Below are 21119 nucleotides of genomic sequence, written 5' to 3'. Positions count from 1 at the left end.
ATCTCTTTTCAATGTCCCGTCGGGGTGATTTGATCATTTCTACAGGACCTGATTGATAAACACAGAGCTTTCTCTACGATCAAAGTGTACCTGGCTGCTATTGCTGCATGCCATGTGGGCTTTGAGGGAAAGACGGCTAGCCAACATCCCTTGGTCTGCCGTTTTATGAAAGGGGCTTGCAGGCTCCTCCCTGTTTCCAGGTCACTGGTGCCCTTATGGGACTTGGCAGTGGTTTTAGATGGGCTCACTCGACCTCCATTTGAACCCCTGGAAGAAGCTGACATGAAACACCTGTCACTGAAGACAGTGCTGTTACTGGCTCTGGCATCTGCCAAGCGAGTCAGTGACATTCATGCGCTCTCTGTACATCCTTCATGCACTCAGTTTGCCCCGGGGCAAACGAGAGTGTTGCTGAAGCCCAACCCTGCCTTTATACCTAAGGTGGTTGGCTCATGTACCCCCATTGACATTGTGGCATTTCCTCCGCCGCTGTGTTCCTCTGAGGAACAGCGGCCGAATTTGCTGTGTCCAGTTCGTGCTTTACGCATCTATATGGACAGGTCAAAAGAGTTTCGTTGCAATGACCAACTCTTTATATCCTGGGCTAACCTTCAGAAGGGCAAGCCCGTTACCAGGCAACGGTTCTCCCACTGGATTGTGGAAGCGATTGCTCTGGTTTATACGAGTCAGGGTTTGCAGGCACCAACGGGCCTGCGTGCTCATTCTACTCGTGGACTGGCTACATCCTGGGCTTTGTTCAAGGGTGTTTCCATCCAAGACATTTGTGCAGCAGCGAGCTGGTCCTCACCGCTCACTTTTGTCCGCTTTTACAGGCTAGATGTCTCTGCTCCAAGTGTGGCCCGCGCAGTGCTGGGCCCCGTGTTGAGACAGGGTTCTACCTGTTAAGTTCTGGTTGTTTTGGTGATTTTCGAGATAAGCATGTCTAGCAATACGGGAGATTCAATATCCCATAGTGAGACATCGAACGGAGTGTTATGAATGAGAACTATAGGTTACTTACGTAACCCCAGTTCTCAGAGTAACATGAAGTGAGATGTCTCACCAGACGGCCCTTCTTGCTAAGGCGAAGCGAGTAGAGGTGCTTATTTTGAATGACGCTGCGTCGTAGTGCAAGCTACTTATAGGGTGGGTGGATTCCCTGACGTAGACGTCAAGATCACCAGCCAATCAGGATTGGCGTAATGAGATTGATGCTTCTGTTTGCATACGCGTTGAGGCGCATCCCATAGTGAGACATCTCACTTCATGTTACTCTGAGAACTGGGGTTACCTAAGTAACCTATAGTTTTTTTTTTATCTGCACTAAAGAAGACTCACTTATTCTCCCTGGCCTTCTAGTCAGAGCGGAGTACGACTCCTGACATTTGCCTGCGTTTGATTTTTGCATTTGCTGTTGTAATTGATTGTCTTCTGTTTGCTATCGCAGTGAAGTGTTTTTATTGCATGCACAGCACTTTGGCTCGACTAAAAATCTTTGTTGTGCTATATAAAACTTGATTTGATTTGAGTCTGTGGATAAGACTTGAAATTAAAACTTTTCTTCTGTGTTAAGAGGAATATTGTAAGTTTGACACCATAATAAATACAAATAATAAAAACAATAGCCAATACAAAACAATATTGTCTAACAATGCAGACTTGCACAGGTGATACCATACCCACCTGCAACACCTAACACAACAAAACATTCTGCTAAAACATTTTTATAAAATGTTTACATTTGAGACTCCCCAAAATGTCATTCGAACTTTTTGTATTGGACGTTTTTCTCTATGGTACATCCATGGGTAAATCCCATGGTACATCCATGGGTACATCACATGATTTAATCGTGTCCTGACGTCATCATCCTTCACGGAAGTCAGCGCTGGCGACGGTGGCGGCCTCTTCAGCCTAGCAGCAGGAAGAGGATGTTCGCTTCCAGTGATAGAATAATATCACCTGATTATAAGCCTTAATAACAGAACAAACAGCCGTGGAGTTTTCTGCTGAGTCTGCCGGCATCTACACAGCGGATCTCCCCCCCTTAAGCCGGCCTCTGTGAGTCTGAAGCAGGGCGCTGGATAAAATGTCCCTGTTCCAGTCAGCACTGGATTTCCTAGCCGGGCCCGGATCGTCCGGACTTGCAGGCCGGGACCAGAATGACTTCGTGGGACAGGTCGTTGAGCTCGGTGACATGAAGCTGAGGATCAAGAGGGTGATCGCTGAAGGTGAGACGGTGTGAGACAATGAGAAATGTTGATAACGTCGGTCGCTGCTAGGCATGCTAAGTAGCTGAACGAGCTAACAGGCTAGCAGTGACATATTTCTACTGGTAGTCAATGACAATAGCGTTTGCACCTGCAGAGCTATGAGTCACCATGTAAACACCAGTTGATAATGTGGCTTCGATCGTTCTAAAAGCATTACTACATTTCAAGATTGTGATACATAGAAAACCTGAAGTTTCAGGTTACATGGTGCGTAAACGTAGCTGTATCTCCGTTGGGCTTCAAATCATGATCTGCAGCAACAGCATAGCTGCATTTTACTTGTCAACCAACTCCCAACCCACATATTGCTACAGAGCCCAAACCGTGTCATCTTCCTTGGCTAAAAGACATTTTAACCCACAAGAAAGAACATAGTATAGTAGAAAGATATTAAGTAAAAATAGAAATGATGCCAATGTTATTACCAAATATCTTGCTTTTTGAAACAGTGCAAATACTTCTGCAGAGCTCTGCTGGATTCCTCTAAGGGAGATAATGGCTGAGTGCATGTACTTTTTGTGAAAATGTGTTCTTTAACTTTGTCCCATCATCCTATTCTGCTAAATGATATGGGTCCACTATTACTGCAACATTAGATCACAATTAGGTGTCTGAGTTTGAATCTTTAGAATCAACCTGTATTTGTTTGTCTGCAACAACTCTGGTTACAGGGCACGTGTAACCCAGAGATCAGGTTCCTTCCCTTCTGGCAGGGAACAGGGATTCTTGCTCTCATTGTGAAGTTGCACGACATTCTTACTACACTATCATGCATCTTGAGTTCCTTGCATAGAGGTAGAGCTGACTGTCATTGTGGAATGTAGACCTTTATGTTGGGTGTACAATGTAAAAACAAACTTGTTTAATCAAATGTAAATGCAAACTGTAAATGATCTAACCAGGAATGCATTTCACAGAAAATCTGTTTAACATGTACTGAGTTAGTTCCATAAATAAGTAAGGCATTGTCCAGTGTCAACAGTTTTCAGCATGGTCAAACCATTAGGTCAGAGTTGAAGCAATCCATGTTGTTAAGTTTATTAATTATTATGTAATTCAACACAAACCTGCCAAAAAACATAACCAAAATGAGCCATCTCTAATTTAAATGTGCCTTTAACAACTCTTAAAAAGTCTAAATGATTCCCTTATACTAACTGTTGACTAGTCGCATCATGTAGTCGGTGGAAGAACTGCAACAACAAAGTTTGCATAGAAAATAACAGCAAGTCTCTTTGTTGTGTCATTTTAAAAAGTGCAAACTCTGTTCATTTTAACTTGCTGACTAATTCTGACAGATTGCTTCAGGACCCTAAGTGTAAGGAAACCAGTGTTTCTCCGGCAGACCCACTTCCATGTCCTCTTTGTGCAACCCTCTGACTCATAGGTATTCAGTCCCTACAGCATTTTAAATGGATATACTGTATGTAGAAAACAATGTTTTCTTTAATATATAGTTATGCATATGCTAATAAAAACATAAAGGTATATCTGGAGAAAAATAAAACTAACTGGGCTGCAAAAACAATCAACAAGTTGATTTTTAAAAGTCTTTAAATTGTCAGTATCTTGTGTGAATTGCCGATCCCTAAACTGAACTTACAAGGATATTAAACTGAAATATATTCTCAATTAAGAAGCCACAATTAATGCTTTCCATTTTTGCTTGATAAAATAATGACTTAAAATTGTTGCCTGTTTCAGCATCATCTGATCAAAAGTATATTCAAGGTGTTGTGATTAGCCATGACAGTCTCCCTTTCTGCTCTTTGAAAGGTGTCTCTGTTGTGTTTCCTCAACCAGATCTTTAGAGAGAGAATACAATGGATGCCTATAACAAGCTCATCCTATTTTCTTAGGGCCATTACTAGCTTGTCTGTCAATTGATGTGTTGCTTGTTGCAAAAAGTCATCACACAAGTGGTGGTTGTCATCTTGTTTGAGCTCATTCTTTTGAATTCTCTCAATGAATATATCCACCTGAATGAACAGTTTGTTTGAGATCAGTGGCCTTTAGCCCTCCATTTGGCCTTCATGCCCTCATCTGAGCAGGTGAAACTGTAGACACGTCTCTTTATTAAGAACCAGAGTGGAAATACTGTGCTTCATTCCTTACTATCTATTCCTCTAATCATTTTCCTACACCACAAAGGTATTGTCATAGCAAGATTTAATCAATTCTGGTGTGATGGAGATACCCTCATTCGTAATTAGAACAAAGAAAATGGAGCATTTCAGATTTCAGCCCTTTTGGCAGAGAAAGACAGAGGAAGCCATGTGATCCCCAAAAGGGGCGTCTGTGAATCCTCACTGCAAAGCATGGCACATTAATGTTGCTGTAATGGACAGTAAATTGTGTTTTTTGATAGCCAATTGTTGCTTTGTGTACAAAGGTAAAGTGTGTGTTTTAAGCGTAGGGCATGGACTCAAATGCAATAAATCCAGTGTTTTCCTTTCATGCTTAAGTCATAAGTGTCAGTGACCATAGGGTGGTTGCTATGAATCCCTGGTGAGGTTAAAACAATTAGGACTACTTCTCCTGAGCAAAAAAGGTTTAAAGATTAGGATCCTGAGTGTGATCATTCAAGATCTCACGGAGCAAAGCAAGGCTGGTTGTTGATTTACTCATCACTATGGTAACCTACCCCTGGCGGCAGTGGCTGTCGGGACTTGGTCTTGGAACCGAAGGTTCACGTCCCGATCGGACCAAAAAAAAAAGATGGAGTGAGCTGGTAGCTGGAGAGGTGCCAGTTCACCTCGAAGGCCACTGCCGAGGTGCCCTTGGCCTTGAGCAAGGCACCTAACCTCGAAACTGCTCCCTTGGCGCCGGGTACCTGGCAGCCTCTCTGCTCTGCCACCTCTCCTATCTGCATGTTGTTTGTGTTTATGCATGTATATCTTCCCCTGTGTGTGTAATGTGTGTAAACACAACAGAGTGGGGAAATACATTTCCCTGTAACGGATGAATAAATATCTTCTTCTTTGTTTGGACTGCTTAATACATGGGAATACAAAGATGGACCCACTTGAAGTTAGGAAATGAAAGATTCTTGTCCACTTGCCACAGTGGCTTTTAAATTAATATAACATTTTGAGTTATCAGAAAAATAAATTGAAACTACACTGGCAATGGCCCATTTTAATTAACTTGGCTTTCAGAGGAACTGATTGTTCATCAAATATGTTGTAATTAGAGCAATGTGCTGCTGTTCTATTAAAAACTATGTCTCTTACCTCCCATATATTTTATTATTACTGCAGCGTTGCCCACATTGACACCAGTTCAGGTTTTTAAGCTACACCCTCAGTTAATGGGCGTATATTCAGCAAGAGATTAGCAGTGGCCCAACGCTTTGAGGAGTGAGATTGTGTTGTTCTTGAGCAAGGCACCTAATCCCCCTTTTCTCCAATGTTGCTGCTCAGTGGCCAGCAGATAAGACTGTGGTTACACTTGGCAGCCTGCAGGCATTAACGTCTAAGAGTGCATGTAAAGCATGGTTTAAAAAATCAGCGCTGGGAAATTGAAGTTGAAAACAAAGTGACAGAGCAGTGACATGTACAAATATACCAAGTGTGAAGCCTTTGTTTCAATGAATAGTACTACTTTTGAACCAAACAGCCAGTCATCAATTAAGCCGATTGCACGTACAACAATCAGAGCAAATTACAAAAACTGCAAAAATGTATTACAGCTCTTCCTGCGCTGAACAATTGACGATTATGCATAATTTCGGAGCTCAAGAGTGCATGTGCTATTCACATAAATGTAATTACAATTAAATAAAATAACAACCTGGGTGCTCTCTGTTTTTTCTCAGGTGGATTTGCCTTTGTGTATGAAGCCCAGGACATGAGCAGTGGGAAAGACTATGCCCTCAAGGTAAGACACAAGTGGACTCACTGAGGACATTCTACCTGCTGCTTGATACATGTGGAGCCACTCTCTGTTTGTGCGTGTTCTTTCTTTCATTCATTCACTCACTTGTACAAGGAATGGCAATGGCGAATAATGATACATTGGACTCTGTCCACATAAACATTCTTATTCTCAAATACATTGTATGCAGTGAATAATACCTAGTTGTAGTAAATATCAATCAGTGCTAAGACTGCTTATGTGTATGTTCCGTGTTACCTTTATGACTGGACTTAAACATCCAACTGGACATTACCTTTTACAGTAAAACAGTACAAATACATTAAGATACTATGATATGCTAACTATAAATTAAGATACTACTTCTCAATGTATGTTGTTGATAATATTGCTCAATAGACATACCCTTAACTAAGTTGAAGAACGAACAAAATAAAGAAAGAATGAATGAATTATGGAACAGTTTGGATTTTGTTGGGACCATCTGCTTCATGTTTTAATATTCTGTCCATGTTTATTGTGTACTCGTGCATTTATCAACTGAGTATATTCTCTTCTGTGTAATGCTGCTGAAAGGTCAAGATGCTGTTTGTTTTGTGTTTACGTTCAGCAATTGCCTGTCAACATTTTTAATGCAGGACAAAAAAATAATAACTACATGATTGAGGAAAGCAATGTGATACGTTATGGCCATGTTCAGGTTCTGCTTGCTTGCTTGTGTAAGTGGCCATTGAACTCCACACTCCACATAATCAGCAGGAGCAGTCGATCGGTTATCCTGTTTGACTTGGCAAACACCAGTCTTCTCTCATGTTCAAAGCAAATACCTTTTGTAGGCGGTTTATTGATTGTATATGTAGGGACAGTCATGTTTGCCGTCTCTCTTTAAAAGATGATGTCTCACTTGGTCGCAGAATAACAACAAACCACTGTTCTCTGTTTGTGTGCTTTTGTTACAGAGGCTGCTGTCCAACGAGGAAGAGAAGAACAAGGAAATCATACAGGAAGTCTGCTTCATGGTATCCTTAATCATTTCCACACCATGATGAAAATATTTGTTCTTTTCTTCTGATCAGTGTTCTGTAAAGTGCGTGACAAAGGCAACTCTAACCCATTCATTTACAAGATTGTGGAATGTTTGTCCAGCGTAGTAAACTGTCATTATTGGATTATTTGTATTTTACAGGCAACACCACACATTGTCAGAATGCTCAATGCTAGCACTAATACATATTTACAGTGTTTAGTTTCATAATAGCATTGTGGTTTGACAAAGAAGACTGTTAAGTTACTTTTGTGAATCTTTCCTGAAGCACTCCAGTCTGTTTCTTGTGTTAGATGGTGTGACGAGCAGGACAGAAAATACATTTGAAGGATTTTATTTACAAATGTGGTTTTCAGTGGTTGTCAAGATCATTTAAACATACGTTTCTGCATCTAAATGTCAAATCACTGAAGCATCCACTGTATTGTAATGTTTCAGGAGAAGTTTTATTTCGTAGAGGTTTTCTTTTTTTAAATGACATAACTGTAACAGATTTGAACTGTAACTGTTTTGTCGAGCAGCTAGAAATGCTCGGACATCACTTTTAATGCGTGGTTTCAAGAGTTATAGCACATTGGGGATTGGGTTCCTCTTACCATTACCACATTGTGTATTCAGATCCTGACTATTTGCATAATGTTTAATGCCCCTTGCTGATGAGGCAGAATAAGAGTCTGAAGCCAACAGTAAATTCTTCCTATCACCCAACCATAATCTCTTCCTGCTGTCATTGTGTTAACAGCAAGCTACAGAACTGTTTTACTGTCTGTGCTTGGCTCTCTCTCCGTGGGTGGCAGACTTGGAATAATTAAGTTAGTGATCACAATAATGATTCATCTCACTAAGTCACTTTTATCATATTAAAAACACCCTCCAAAGTGTTTGTTGGATTCAACAAGCCACAGGTGGACGCTGCTCCTATCTTCAGAAGTTGTTCAGTATTTTGCATTTGAGAATCCAAAGTAATGTTTAACCTGTACGCTCCTTGACCTGCTGGCTCTGTAGAAAAAGCTGTCGGGTCATCCCAACATGGTTCAGTTCTGCTCCGCTGCCTCCATCAGTAAGGAGGAGTCGGACACTGGACAGGCGGAGTTCTTGATCCTCACTGAGCTGTGTAAAGGTAACTGCACACATTGTCTCACTGCTTTCTACTTTGTTTTCTACTTCTATCTTTGTTTACTGCTTTACAACTGCAACAGTACTTATTCATTCATCAAACCAAATGAGATATCCCGATCGCTCAGCTATTTCAAGAAAAATACAACTGAGAGTACGTTTTTCATGAAAGATAAGTTAGTTAAAGGAAATACATTTGGAATCGGAAGGTAAAAACTGAAATTGTAACTAGCCAAGAAATGTGCAACTAGTGCATCTCTACTGATTAGTCAGAAGTCGCTCTAACCGAAAGGCAGTCGTGATGAAACAATTTCCTGTCAGCGATATTTCAACTTCCTGCTCTACTCTGTGAGCAGAGGGGCCAGTTAAGAGTCCGAGGGAGATTTAAAGGGCTAACCCCAGCCTCAGCCTGTCCCCCTGCTGCCATCTGGCACGAGATACAGAAGATATGCTGAAGTACGTCCAGACTACAGAGCACCTCTTTCCCTCAGGCTGTGAGCCTTCTGAATTTGGTGCATTTCTTCATTATTTGATAATATTTTACAACATAATTTAATACTTTTATCTGTGTCATATTTCCCAAATGATTTAAAACATTTAAAATCCACAGAGATAAAGAGGCATCTGTGGAGTGAGAGTTCTTACTGTATGGCTCTTCATTCATGTATCTGTGTTATATCCTCCCCCCCCCCTCAGGTCAGCTGGTAGACTTTATAAAGCGGGTGGAGCAGAGGGCTCCCATGTCATGTGACACTGTGCTGAAGATCTTCTACCAGTCGTGCCGTGCCGTGCAGCACATGCACAAACAGAAGCCTCCCATCACACACAGAGACCTCAAGGTTTGTACTGAGTGAATGATGAGGTTTCCATAACATGCAGCAGCAACAGGATTGAGTGAAATTAATGGACCGCTACATTTTGTCATATGACTGAGATTGAACCATATCCCACTGCAATCTAAAGCACAAAAAATACTTGTACTATAAATAAGTGACTACCACATTACTAATTGCTTATTACATGTGTACTAATGGACATTCCAACCCTCTGCTGACTTGATTTGTTGCAGATTGAGAACCTCTTGATTAGTAACCAGGGCACCATCAAGCTGTGTGACTTTGGCAGCGCCACCACAGTGTCTCATTACCCCGACTACAGCTGGTCGGCCCAGAAGAGGTCCATGGTGGAGGACGAGGTACACACACACACACACACACACACACACACACACACACACACACACACACACACACACACACACACACACACACACACACACACTCTCTCAATAATCTATATAATACAGTTTTTACATACAGTACATCCTCTCACATAATAGGTCATTTCATATCTCTTTAAACATATCGCAAGACATAGCAGAAGTTGTTGTCACAATGGTCAAGATGTGTTGCTGTATCAATTTGCTCAAACTCTGATACTTCTAGTATATTTGTTTTTAATAAAAAAAGAAAATGTAATCAATTTAAAATAAAATAAAATGTGTTTTGTAATGCATGTCTCCAGAATGAAGTCTCACACTACATAAGTATTCTATTTGAGCCACTATTTTAATTCGTCATTTTTTTTAAGACAAAAGGAACTGCCAGTTTTCTTAGACTGCATAATAAATACTCTAAATTTCCCTAAAAGAGTTATTTCAATCAATCAATCAATATTTATTTATATAGCCCAATATCACAAATGTTACATTTGTCTCAGTGGACTTCACAGTTTGTACAGAATATCAGTATGACAATACGACACCCTCTGTCCTTAGACCCTCACATCGTACAAGGAAAACCTTCCAAAGAAAAACCCACAGTTTAAAGGGGAAATAGGAGAAACCTCAGGGAGAGCAACAGAGGAGGGATCCCTCTCCCAGGACGGACAGACGTGCAATAGATGCAGTGTGTAAATCGAAGACATAATATATTTTACAACATAGGTAGACCAAATGTTTGGAAATGCATGTGTCTATAATAATAAGATGAATCTACGAGGATGTCAACAATCCTGTGGGAGCCATCAGCCATTCAATTATTTCTTTAATTGAATTGGGAAAAACACATACAGACGTTTCAAGGTTCAAGGCTTTATTGTCATATGCTACAGTAGCTACAGTGTAGATATGGCAATGAAAAGCTGAATTCCCAGGCTCCTCCAACAATGCAACATGTATGTATAAAGGACATAACACAGATACAACCAATACAAATAGTGCAAAAAAGGATCAGTGACAATACTGGCGTCATGGTGTCGAACTAAAACCAGAAACGTTTGATTTAATTAACAGCTCAAGGTCCAGGAAGCACAGATCAACCATGATTATATTTATACCGTAATCACACGACACACAGGAGCTTTGACACAGATGACCTCAGTATGCAGGACCCCAGGGATCCTGGTTTCTAAATGTAATAAGCTGCACGTCAATCTGGCACCAGTTTTCAGGCTCCATTTTAGGATGGAATATCTGAGGCGGGCATGTGTTTATTTGAGTTCAAATAATGTCTTTCTCAAAAGCATGCCCAGCGTGTGGGAACAAATAACTGTTGTTTTAATTTCAAAAAAAGAAGAAGAATTAAGTCCCAAGGTTCTCTAAAAAAGTGGCATACATGAACATCATTTAAAGATTCACCAAACAAGCCTGATACTTGGGTCTATTAAAAGACCCATGGTAGTGGAAAAGGTGTTTGTTTGTTTATTTTTCTATTTGTTTGTAGATCACAAGGAACACCACTCCAGCGTACCGAACGCCAGAGATGATCGATCTCTACTCCAACTTCCCCATCAATGACAAGCAGGACATCTGGGTCAGAGCTTTTTCCTTTTCTTTCCCCCATGTCACAGCTAATCCAAGACCATTTGTAGTTAATATGTTACCCTTGCTCCAGCAGAGCTTTAGAGGAGAGATTGTGCCTGAAGGCAAGATGAGCTAAGATCAGAACATCACATTTTCTAATTGGTAGTTATTAGGTGAAAGTGTAAAAAAAAAAAAAACCTTGATATTTTAGTCACACAACAGAAAGAGTTCTACAGAGCCTGTTGAATCTTTTTAGGTAGGGTCAACAGACATCCTTCCTACTAAAGTGAATTAGTCTTCTGACATTGATTTGTGTAAATGACTTTCTCGTGACAGTTTTATGACTTTATTTTTTCTGTGCAATAAAAACGTTGGCTTGAGAGTTTATTCTTGTTTTATCATTCTCACTCTCCTCTACAGGCCCTAGGGTGCATCCTCTACCTGTTGTGTTTTAAGCAGCACCCGTTCGAGGAGGGAGCCAAGCTGCAAATCGTCAACGGGAAATACTCCATCCCTCAGAACGACGTCAAGTACACTGTGTATCACAACCTCATACGTATGTACTTCTTTGTGTTTGCTAGTTTCTGCCTGTCAGTTATTCTTCCATCTAGCTATTTCCCTCTACACTTTTTGCCTTCAGATCAAAGTTACCGCATGTCAAAAGGACTGTCACCTTTTACCAGAGAAATGTGTTTAGAATTGCACCTTTTAAACATAACGTTCATTTGACTCAGCATAAAGAGATATGCCATGACATGTAAAATAATGGCAGTATCATTAGCTAATCTAATCAAGTTAAACAGCGCCACCTGCTGGAAAATGTAAACCTGCAAATAGTGGCACAAACAAATGCACAACATATAACCTCTATATTTAAATAGTACATTTTTATCATTTTGATTATTCATTTTGATTGCTGTGCATATGATTAATGTTTTTAATTAATCATACAATTAAAATGGTCATTTGGGCAATATCAGACTTTCATCACACAATCATTAAGCCTAAAATAATAACAGTATTTTTTAATAAATAAAAAAATAAGTCAGTCGAATTACATTTTGTTGAATTTATTTCTTTACGCAAACAAACAAGTGAAGTCTGTGACCATTTAATATTATCTGGATTATTTACTCAATTCTTAAATCTGTTATATTGACTGGATGTCAGTATTACATGTTTTCATCAAACATGTAAAGGATATAACTGCTCAGGGCCTTGCTTTCTTTATGCCTCTGCATCTTTTTGTCATCCTCATTGTTGGATCTCTTCAGATATTTAACTGTAATTTATGTTTCACTCTCCCCCTCCCCCTTCTCCCCCTCTCCTCCTCCTCCAGGTTCCATGTTGAAGGTGAACCCAGAGGAGCGCCTGTCCATCACAGAGCTGGTCAACCAGCTCCAGGAGATAGCTGCAGCGCGAAACGTCAACCCCAAGTCCCCCATTACAGAGGTAGGGGTGCGCATGGTTGTGTTCTGTGCCGTTTTTATAATACAAAATAATACTGCAGCATCAGGCTCCATAAGTGATGCAACAGCAAAACTCTGTCTCTCGTAGTCAGGCTATCTCTAGTTTATACCCTGTCACTGTTGGTGGTACTTTTCCAACCCCTTCTTTGATGTTATGGTCTTTAGGTCTAACATTTACAAATCATTTCAAATATCCAGGCAGTTTCCAATGATTCCTAAAATGCATTTGTTTTCCTTGTCTCAAACTGTCTACAGTGGCTTCTACTTCAGTTTTCAGTAGGTGACAACCAAGTGCATTTTAGAGTAAACAAGTTTATTGGCCGAGAAATGGGGGCATATCCTCTCTGTCCGCCAGCCTGAGAAGAGGCTATTGATGGGCCAACCCAACGCACAATTGTCAGCGTTCAAGTTGGTGTTGTGGTTACACTTACTCAGTCTCACACGCACACACACACACGCACGCACACACACACACACACACACACACACACACACACACACACACACACACACACACACACACACACACACACACACACACACACACAGGCTCAGAGGAGTGTGTATTCTCTTTCCCAGGCTCCTCTCTTCCCAGCTGGCATGGCCCAAAGAGACAGAGAGGTGGAAAATGGGTCAAACTGAAATAAAAACATTCCAACACTTCAGTAGTAAAGCACATTTCAAGTTGGAAGCTTAACTGTTAAGGCAGAAATCTGTTTTTGTATTTTATTTTATCTATCACCCAAACTAGCTGATTCATTATCATCAGATTTTAACATTTGAACCAAGGCTTGGGAACAGCAAAACATTTTACTCTGCTGGTCATCAGAAACTAAGAAGCCTCTAACGCCTCTTAACACAAATCCTGGTACTTATCACCAAATCTGCATCCACTGCGATTTAAGTGTATGAAAAGCTCAATTCAATGTCATAAGGTTTACAGGAAGTCCTCTTTATTCCTACAACCTCCTAATGTGCACTCTACCGATTCTACAGCTGAGCCAGTGAATGTATCCTATGATAAGTATAAATAAAAAAACTAATGTTCCTGTCTTTCAGTACTGCAGACACTAGTTTTTTCCTTCTTATTCTAATATTGTGCCATTGCTAAAAACTAATGATTAATCTTAAATTATTTTGTATTGCAACCAATTTCATACCAAACTGAATCCTAATATGTCTGCTGGTGAATGTGGCAGAGGGAAGGCAGATCTTGTGTTTGCTGATCTGATCCGGGTTTAAAGGGGGTTTCCCTGTTGGAGATAAGAAGATTATAATCCTCCACCTTCTCCTCCTCCTCCTCCTCCTCCTCCTCCTCATCTTTGCTGCTTCTCGGCACACGCATAAAAAGAGGCAGACTGAGATGGAGCAGAGAGGAAGGAGAGCAGAACACTTTTGAAGGAAGAAGCACAGATGGAAGTGAAATAGTGAGAGGGAAAGACAGAGACACCCCTGAGGGGAAGAGAGACGCAGAGGCTATCTGACTGTCTCAACGCAGTCTTAGACCCTCCAGTTCTCATCCAAAACATATTTCACTTTGCATGTCTGATACAAACTATGTGTTTATGATTGTGTTACCTTTTTGGGATTCTTTTGAAACCGGGATTTTTTTTGTTTGGAGAAAAGACCTGTTGCTTTACACTCTATTGAGTCTCTTTTTCTGTTCCTCTATTTGAGGTCACCTGACTCTGTTTTTCTATCAAGGACTATTTTTACCTTTGCTAAAATGTACTTTGGCATTTGGTGTTGATGACATGTTTTTGCATCAGTTTGGAACATCTTAGGCAAAATTGTAGGTTGCCAGTTTTTTGCACCTCATTTTGTTTGACTAACTTTTGACAATGATGAGTGCGTACTATTGTTGGCGTCCGTTGTTTGACGGCTATGAATGTCTGCAGCTGCTGGAGCAGAACGGAGGCTTTGGAAACAACGGAGCCCAGCCGCCCATGCAGATCCAGAACGTCCACAACAATGCAGGTGAGGGTTTGTTTTGATGACTATAATATACTGTACTCAGGGTTATGTTCGTTTAAAGTTGTAACAGTTGAAGTAATGAGGGCGAATTTGAAAACTATCTGATCATGTTTCTAAAAAGCACAATGTAACAAATCATTGATTTGCTGAAGGACAATTTATCCAAACATATGATATGATGCACTTTAATAATCTGGCAAAATAACAACATTTTCAATTCAAATAATCATTCATAGAGCTGTCCTCTTTTTTCTACCTCTCAGGTAAATTAACTAAACCTCTTGTTTATAATTAGCCATGTACACTGTTCTTACAAACACAGATAACAAACCTATATCGTTAAGAGTTATACATAGTTATAAGTAATGTTATAGTTCCCTTATGACCAGCCAACAATAACAATATCCTCCTCCTTTGGTTAATTTATTTATAGAATCATTTTTGCCATATGACTGCGATTTCACATCTTACAGTATGTCCGAAGAAAAAATCTGAAAGTATGCACGCTCTGGGAATGGAACACTCTTATTTTATGGCTATTTGAAATCAGGATCATCAAACAAAAGTACTTAACCAGAACGTGATATTTCTGTTATTTATCTGTATATTTTCTATAAATGAGCATAATGGGTGTTTCCAAACACACAGCCACACCTGTGCAGGCTGCTATTAAGGGGATTCACCCATCTGTCAATATGTTGCCCTTCCTCCTGAGGAGCGGCTTCAGTCTTCCTGCATACTGTCAGACTTGGGCTATAAATGACTCAAGCTGAGTCATTTGCCTGTTGTTGTACATCAACATCCCACAGCTTCACCCAGCTGACGGCAACAGATTTCATCCAATGCATTCACAAACAATGCATTTGCAGTAAAACAAACATCCTTTTGACCTAAAAAAGACGTGTATCATGAGTGTGGGAATTGATACATTGTACCCACATATATATTTATTTTACGTTATTTATAGCTTGGCTTTGCTAAAATATTTAAGTCCATTCGGTGATAACAATTTAAAGATTTTAAACGTCCAATTATACACAATGTTTTTGTCATTGTTGGTTAAACTGCGACCTCAATGAGCTCACTGTCAGTGCTTTGACACATCTGCAAATCTATTGTGTTCAGAATTCTCTCTTTCCCCCCCATGATGCCTTTAGGCATATACGATCCTGACCAGGCGGGCAGCGGCCTCTTTGACATCTTAAAGGGAGGAACCGAGCGCTTCCTGACCAACATCAAGGACACCTCCTCTAAGGTCATCCAGTCAGTAGCAAGGTAAGGTGCACCCACCTGTATACCCGTTTCTAAAAATCAATGTTTTATTTATTCATATTTCATTTTCAGTTTTTAACCAAATCTTTACAAAACAGGCTTTATACTTTTTGGGGCGATAATGTGTTGCTGAACTCATGATTGACATTATGTTCGTTAACCTGTGGAGTTGACTGAATAATCCTTGCACATACAGTGGGGCAAAAAAGTATTTAGTCAGCCACCAATTGTGCAAGTTCTCCCACTTAAAAAGATGAGAGAGGCCTGTAATTTTCATCCTAGGTATACCTCAACTATGAGAGACAAAATGAGAAAACAAAATCCAGAAAATTACATTTTTAAAGAATTTATTTGCAAATTATGGTGGAAAATAAGTATTTGGTCAATAACAAAAGTTCATCTTAATACTTTGTTATATACCCTTTGTTGGCAATGACAAAGGTCAAACGTTTTCTGTAAGTCTTCACAAGGTTTTCACACACTGTTGCTGGTATTTTGGTCCATTCCTCCATGAAGATCTCCTCTAGAGCAGTGATGTTTTGGGGCTGTCGCTGGGCAACACAGACTTTCAACTCCCTCCAAAGATTTTCTATGGGGTTGAGATCTGGAGACTGGCTAGGCCACTCCAGGACCTTGAAATGCTTCTTACGAAGCCACTCCTTCGTTGCCCAGGCGGTGTGTTTGGGATCATTGTCATGCTGAAAGACCCAGCCACGGTTCATCTTCAATGCCCTTGCTGATGGAAGGAGGTTGTCACTCAAAATCTCACGATACATGGCCCCATTCATTCTTTCCTTTACACGGATCAGTCGTCCTGGTCCCTTTGCAGAAAAACAGCCCCAAAGCATGATGTTTCCACCCCCATGTTTCACAGTAGGTATGGTGTTCTTTGGATGCAACTCAGCATTCTTTCTCCTCCAAACACGTCTAGTTGACTTTTTACCAAAAAGTTCTATTTTGGTTTCATCTGACCATATGACATTCTCCCAATCCTCTTCTGGATCATCTAAATGCTCTCTAGCAAACTTCAGACGGGCTTGGACATGTACTGGCTTAAGCAGGGGGACACATCTGGCACTGCAGGATTTGAGTCCCTGGCGGCGTAGTGTGTTACTGATGGTAGCCTTTGTTACTTTGGTCCCAGCTCTCTGCAGGTCATTAGCTAGGTCCCCCCGTGTGGTTCTGGGATTTTTGCTCACCGTTTTTGTGATCATTTTGACCCCACGGGGTGAGATCTTGCGTGGAGCCCCAGATGGAGGGAGATTATCAGTGGTCTTGTATGTCTTCCATTTTCTAATAATTGCTCCCACAGTTGATTTCTTCACACCAAGCTGCTTACCTATTGCAGATTCAGTCTTCCCAGCCTGGTGCAGGTCTACAATTTTGTTTCTGGTGTCCTTTGACAGCTCTTTGGTCTTGGCCATAGTGGAGTTTGGAGTGTGACTGTTTGAGGTTGTGGACAGGTGTCTTTTATACTGATAACGAGTTCAAACAGGTGCCATTAATACAGTTAACAAGTGGAGGACAGAGGAGGCTCTGAAAGAAGAAGTTACAGGTCTGTGAGAGCCAGAAATCTTGTTTGTTTGTAGGTGACCAAATAATTATTTTCCACCATAATTTGCAAATAAAGTCTTTAAAAATCAAACAATCTGATTTTCTGGATTTTTTTTTTTCTCATTTTGTCTCTCATAGTTGAGGTATACCTAGGATGAAAATTACAGGCCTCTCTCATCTTTTTAAGTGGGAGAACTTGCACAAAGACCAAATATTTTTTTGCCCCACTGTAAGTATACTTATTACTTATTAAGTGGTTACAGCTCCACCATTAGGTTTTCTTTGTTTATAATTTATGCATAAGACGATGTGAAAACATCTGCTGATCATTTACAGTATATTTAGTGTACTTTAAGGATACACTCGTTTTTATTAGCTTGCTCCAACAGTTTTCTAAACTATACTGTTTGTCCATTATCAGTTATCATGTCTCATCCTTGCTGCATCAACCTAAAGTAAATGTAGATCATTGAACACCTGCAAATTGTTTATGGAAGCGTTCATACCTACCCTACCCCCACATTTCCATTTTTAAAAGGAACCTTTTGCAGTTGAGAAAGTACCAGAAAGAAACCAACCTTACGTATCTCATCTCTTTTTTTTCTTTTTTTTCAGTAACCTCTGGCATAAGTCAGTTAAAATTTGGAGTAATGCAGCAAATGTTGAGAATAAGCAAAGTGTTCCTTTTAATAGCCTCTTTATCCATATCCATCAAAGTTTGATGTTTAATTTGGTTATTCCACCATCGGTTTGTTCCATTTGTTTGGTCGTTTTGTTTATTTTTGTTTTGTTTCTTTTCTCTGTCCCAATCCCTCATGGTCCCACTATGTGTCCATCACCTAGCAACCCAAGGTAAATATGGGTCGGTGAAATGCGTCAACTCATGCGTTGCTCTGTGTGCTCCCGTAGTGTGTGTTTGATTTAGAGGAAAGAATAAATCCTTACTAAGCCTTTTTGCTGTGCCGTGTCTGCCATCGCAGCTTGCTGATTCTAACATAACACATTCAATAATAGATAATTGAAGGAATGCAACGCCTGATGTGAATGGACAGGTGAGAATCATTTGGGGGTGAATGGAATGGTCATATGGTTAGAAAATGATATCAGTGAATGAGAAAACAAGCAAACCATATTCCCTGTGCATGGTACAGGGAAAGAATGGGCCAGTCAATCACAGGAAACAAATCAAAGCGCTGGTGCTGTAGCGAGGGAGGCATCATGACCTAAAATAAGCAGCCCTTGGTATTAGGGCTGCTCAATTATGGTAAAAATCATAATCTCGATTATTTGGGTCAATAATTGATATCACGATTATTAAAAACGATTATCCATTTACTTTGAAAGCATCAATTTATTGGAGAAAATAAATTTGAACAGTATGTTTTTAACAGTTGATTACTTTTACTTTAAGTATAATTCAACTGAAAAACCAATACAAAAATGATTTTATTTAAAAAAAAAAAAAAAAAGTAATAATAAAAGAATAATCGTTTTATTTCGATTACGTTGTTTTCGTAATCGTTGCAAGCCATAATCGTAATTGCGATTTAAAATATGATTAATTGAACAGCCCTACTTGGTATAGCCTAGCCCTTTTAGCTACATTTAAGTAACATTCCCTGACTCCTCCATTTATTTCAAATAAATATTACATTAGTCAACTATGGGCACCATTTATCTTTCATTTTAGTTAACAATTTTCAATTGTTTTCCATTAGCTTGAGCTATCTAATCAAACCATTAATCAGTTACTTTGGCTAACTTGGCGAACTCTAGCTTACTTTTGAACCATTACTTCCCATTTCATCAATAATCTATTACTTCAAAAACTGTTGCTACAGTTTATTGATTACTTTGAGCTTTGTATCTTAACCATTTTGAAATGACTGTCAGCTGAAATGTGTATCCATAAATGTGCACATGATTTTATTACTTTTAAGCTACCTGCTTTTATGTCTCTGATCAATTGCTATCTTTTCATGCACTCGCCACACATGGCTTTTGAGTGCTTAAGTCGACTGAAAATGTGGATCGTTTTGTATTTAGTTGATCTATGTACTCAAAAGCACCGTAGGATGTTTCAATATTTGCGTATATGAATGGTTGTTTGAAAGAACGAGAGTATGGTAGTTTAGATGTTTTAATATAACTCACTGCTTACTAAATCACCATTTTTCAGCTATAGGTGTGTCCTAACCAGCATCTCATGTCTGTCCTGATACCATGTCATTGAGTGTCATCAGCTCGTATACTGTAGATTAATTTATTTTGCTTATGCTCAATTTTAATATTTGGTGGGAATCATGTTGCATTTTGTTTTTGCTTTTGTCGTACGACTATGATTTAATTTGCTGTAAAACCAACTGTAGCCTAATTTATTCGTCAATTAACTACCAATAATAGTAAAACAAAAGGAGATATCGGCAGTATTGGTCCTCTTCAGCATATTCTCATGCAACTGCCAGATGCATATAATCTACATAAAGGACAGATAAACTGGGTTATTTTTAATTTTTATTGTATTTATTATGTGGTAGGCCTTGCAGAGATGCTCTTTAAGGCATCACATAGGACCATCTCCACCCTGCAACATTGTGGCTCTTGTTATTTATCAATTGTATATAAGTGAATACAGCACTTCCTTGTTTCTGAGAGAGTTTGTGTACCAAGCTGTTTATTAGTGGTTTTATTTCTGCAGTGTGGTGGATATTAGTTCACTTTATTTCTTGTAGATAACTTTCCTCCCGACCATTTTGTACACGTACTCTTTTCATTAGTGCACTTGTAATTTCTCTTCCAGCTATGCCAAAGGGGACCTTGATATTTCCTACATCACCTCCAGAATAGCAGGTATGAATTTGACCCTCTATAAAACCTACTTGTACCTTCTTTAATCCCCTGCTATGTCATCTAGACATTATTCTATATTACATGATGTACATGATTTTAGAGGTTATTTCATTCAGATATGGCTCGAATAAAAGCCATGTCAGGTAATATCTTAGCTTCTCTTTAACATTTTGATGAAGGGGATAAACCTTTGATTTATTGGTTACACATATTTCTCTTTGTAGTCATGTCCTTCCCAGCAGAGGGGGTAGAGTCGGCGATAAAAAACAACATCGAGGACGTCCGTCTGTTCCTGGATTCCCGTCATGCTGGCCACTATGCTGTCTACAACCTCTCCAAACGATCATACCGGCCTTCTCGGTTCCACAACAGGGTACGTTTGTGTATACATGCCAATAGATGCTTACTAGCGGTGGGAATCACCAGGCTCCCCACGTTACAATACTATCGCGATACTTAAGCCAAGATATTAGGTATTATTAGGTAATCGCAAGGTATTGCGATTCGATATATTGCGTATATTTATATCTTTGTTTTGACTAACTTCCTGCCAATCCCACTGACTTCACCCAGGGCCATGACCACACAAGAAAAGGCTCAGCCCCAGCTAGTGAATTGAAAAAGCAATTGTTGCCAAAAACTTTCATTTTGATTTGCAATATGAATAGTTTATATAATAGAATATCGATACTTGGCTTCCGTGTATTGATACAATATCGCCAGGCAAAGTATCGCAATACTATGCTGTATTGATTATTTCCCCCACCCCTAATGCTTACTTGTTTACTCTTAACAGTCACAGTGTCAGTAGTTGTGTCGTCTTTTTGGCACTCTAATATAGAGGTTTTTATTTGCCGTATTTGCCCTTGTTTACATTTTGTTTTGTG

General features: G+C 39.7%; 1 protein-coding gene across 2 annotated transcripts in view; it reads left to right on the top strand.

Moving 5' to 3' along the window:
• The first annotated feature begins 1868 nt into the window (after positions 1–1868).
• The window catches only part of gak (cyclin G associated kinase), a 29338-nt gene continuing 10087 nt past the window's right edge, over positions 1869–21119 (top strand). For both annotated transcript variants that reach the window (XM_079687161.1, XM_079687160.1), the window contains exons 1-13: positions 1869–2231; positions 6091–6152; positions 7109–7168; positions 8200–8314; positions 9007–9149; positions 9380–9505; positions 11034–11123; positions 11534–11669; positions 12453–12565; positions 14481–14559; positions 15714–15831; positions 20183–20232; positions 20457–20605. In XM_079687161.1, the coding sequence (XP_079543287.1) occupies positions 2090–2231; positions 6091–6152; positions 7109–7168; positions 8200–8314; positions 9007–9149; positions 9380–9505; positions 11034–11123; positions 11534–11669; positions 12453–12565; positions 14481–14559; positions 15714–15831; positions 20183–20232; positions 20457–20605 (1383 nt within the window). In that variant the 5' untranslated portion in view covers positions 1869–2089. The remainder of the gene's footprint in view (positions 2232–6090; positions 6153–7108; positions 7169–8199; positions 8315–9006; positions 9150–9379; positions 9506–11033; positions 11124–11533; positions 11670–12452; positions 12566–14480; positions 14560–15713; positions 15832–20182; positions 20233–20456; positions 20606–21119) is intronic.

The sequence above is a fragment of the Notothenia rossii genome (assembly GCF_949606895.1).
Source record: "Notothenia rossii genome assembly, chromosome: 6".
Lineage (NCBI taxonomy): Eukaryota > Metazoa > Chordata > Actinopteri > Perciformes > Nototheniidae > Notothenia > Notothenia rossii.
The sequence above is the reverse complement of the archived record's forward strand: the minus strand, read 5'-3'. Positions and strand labels throughout refer to the sequence as shown.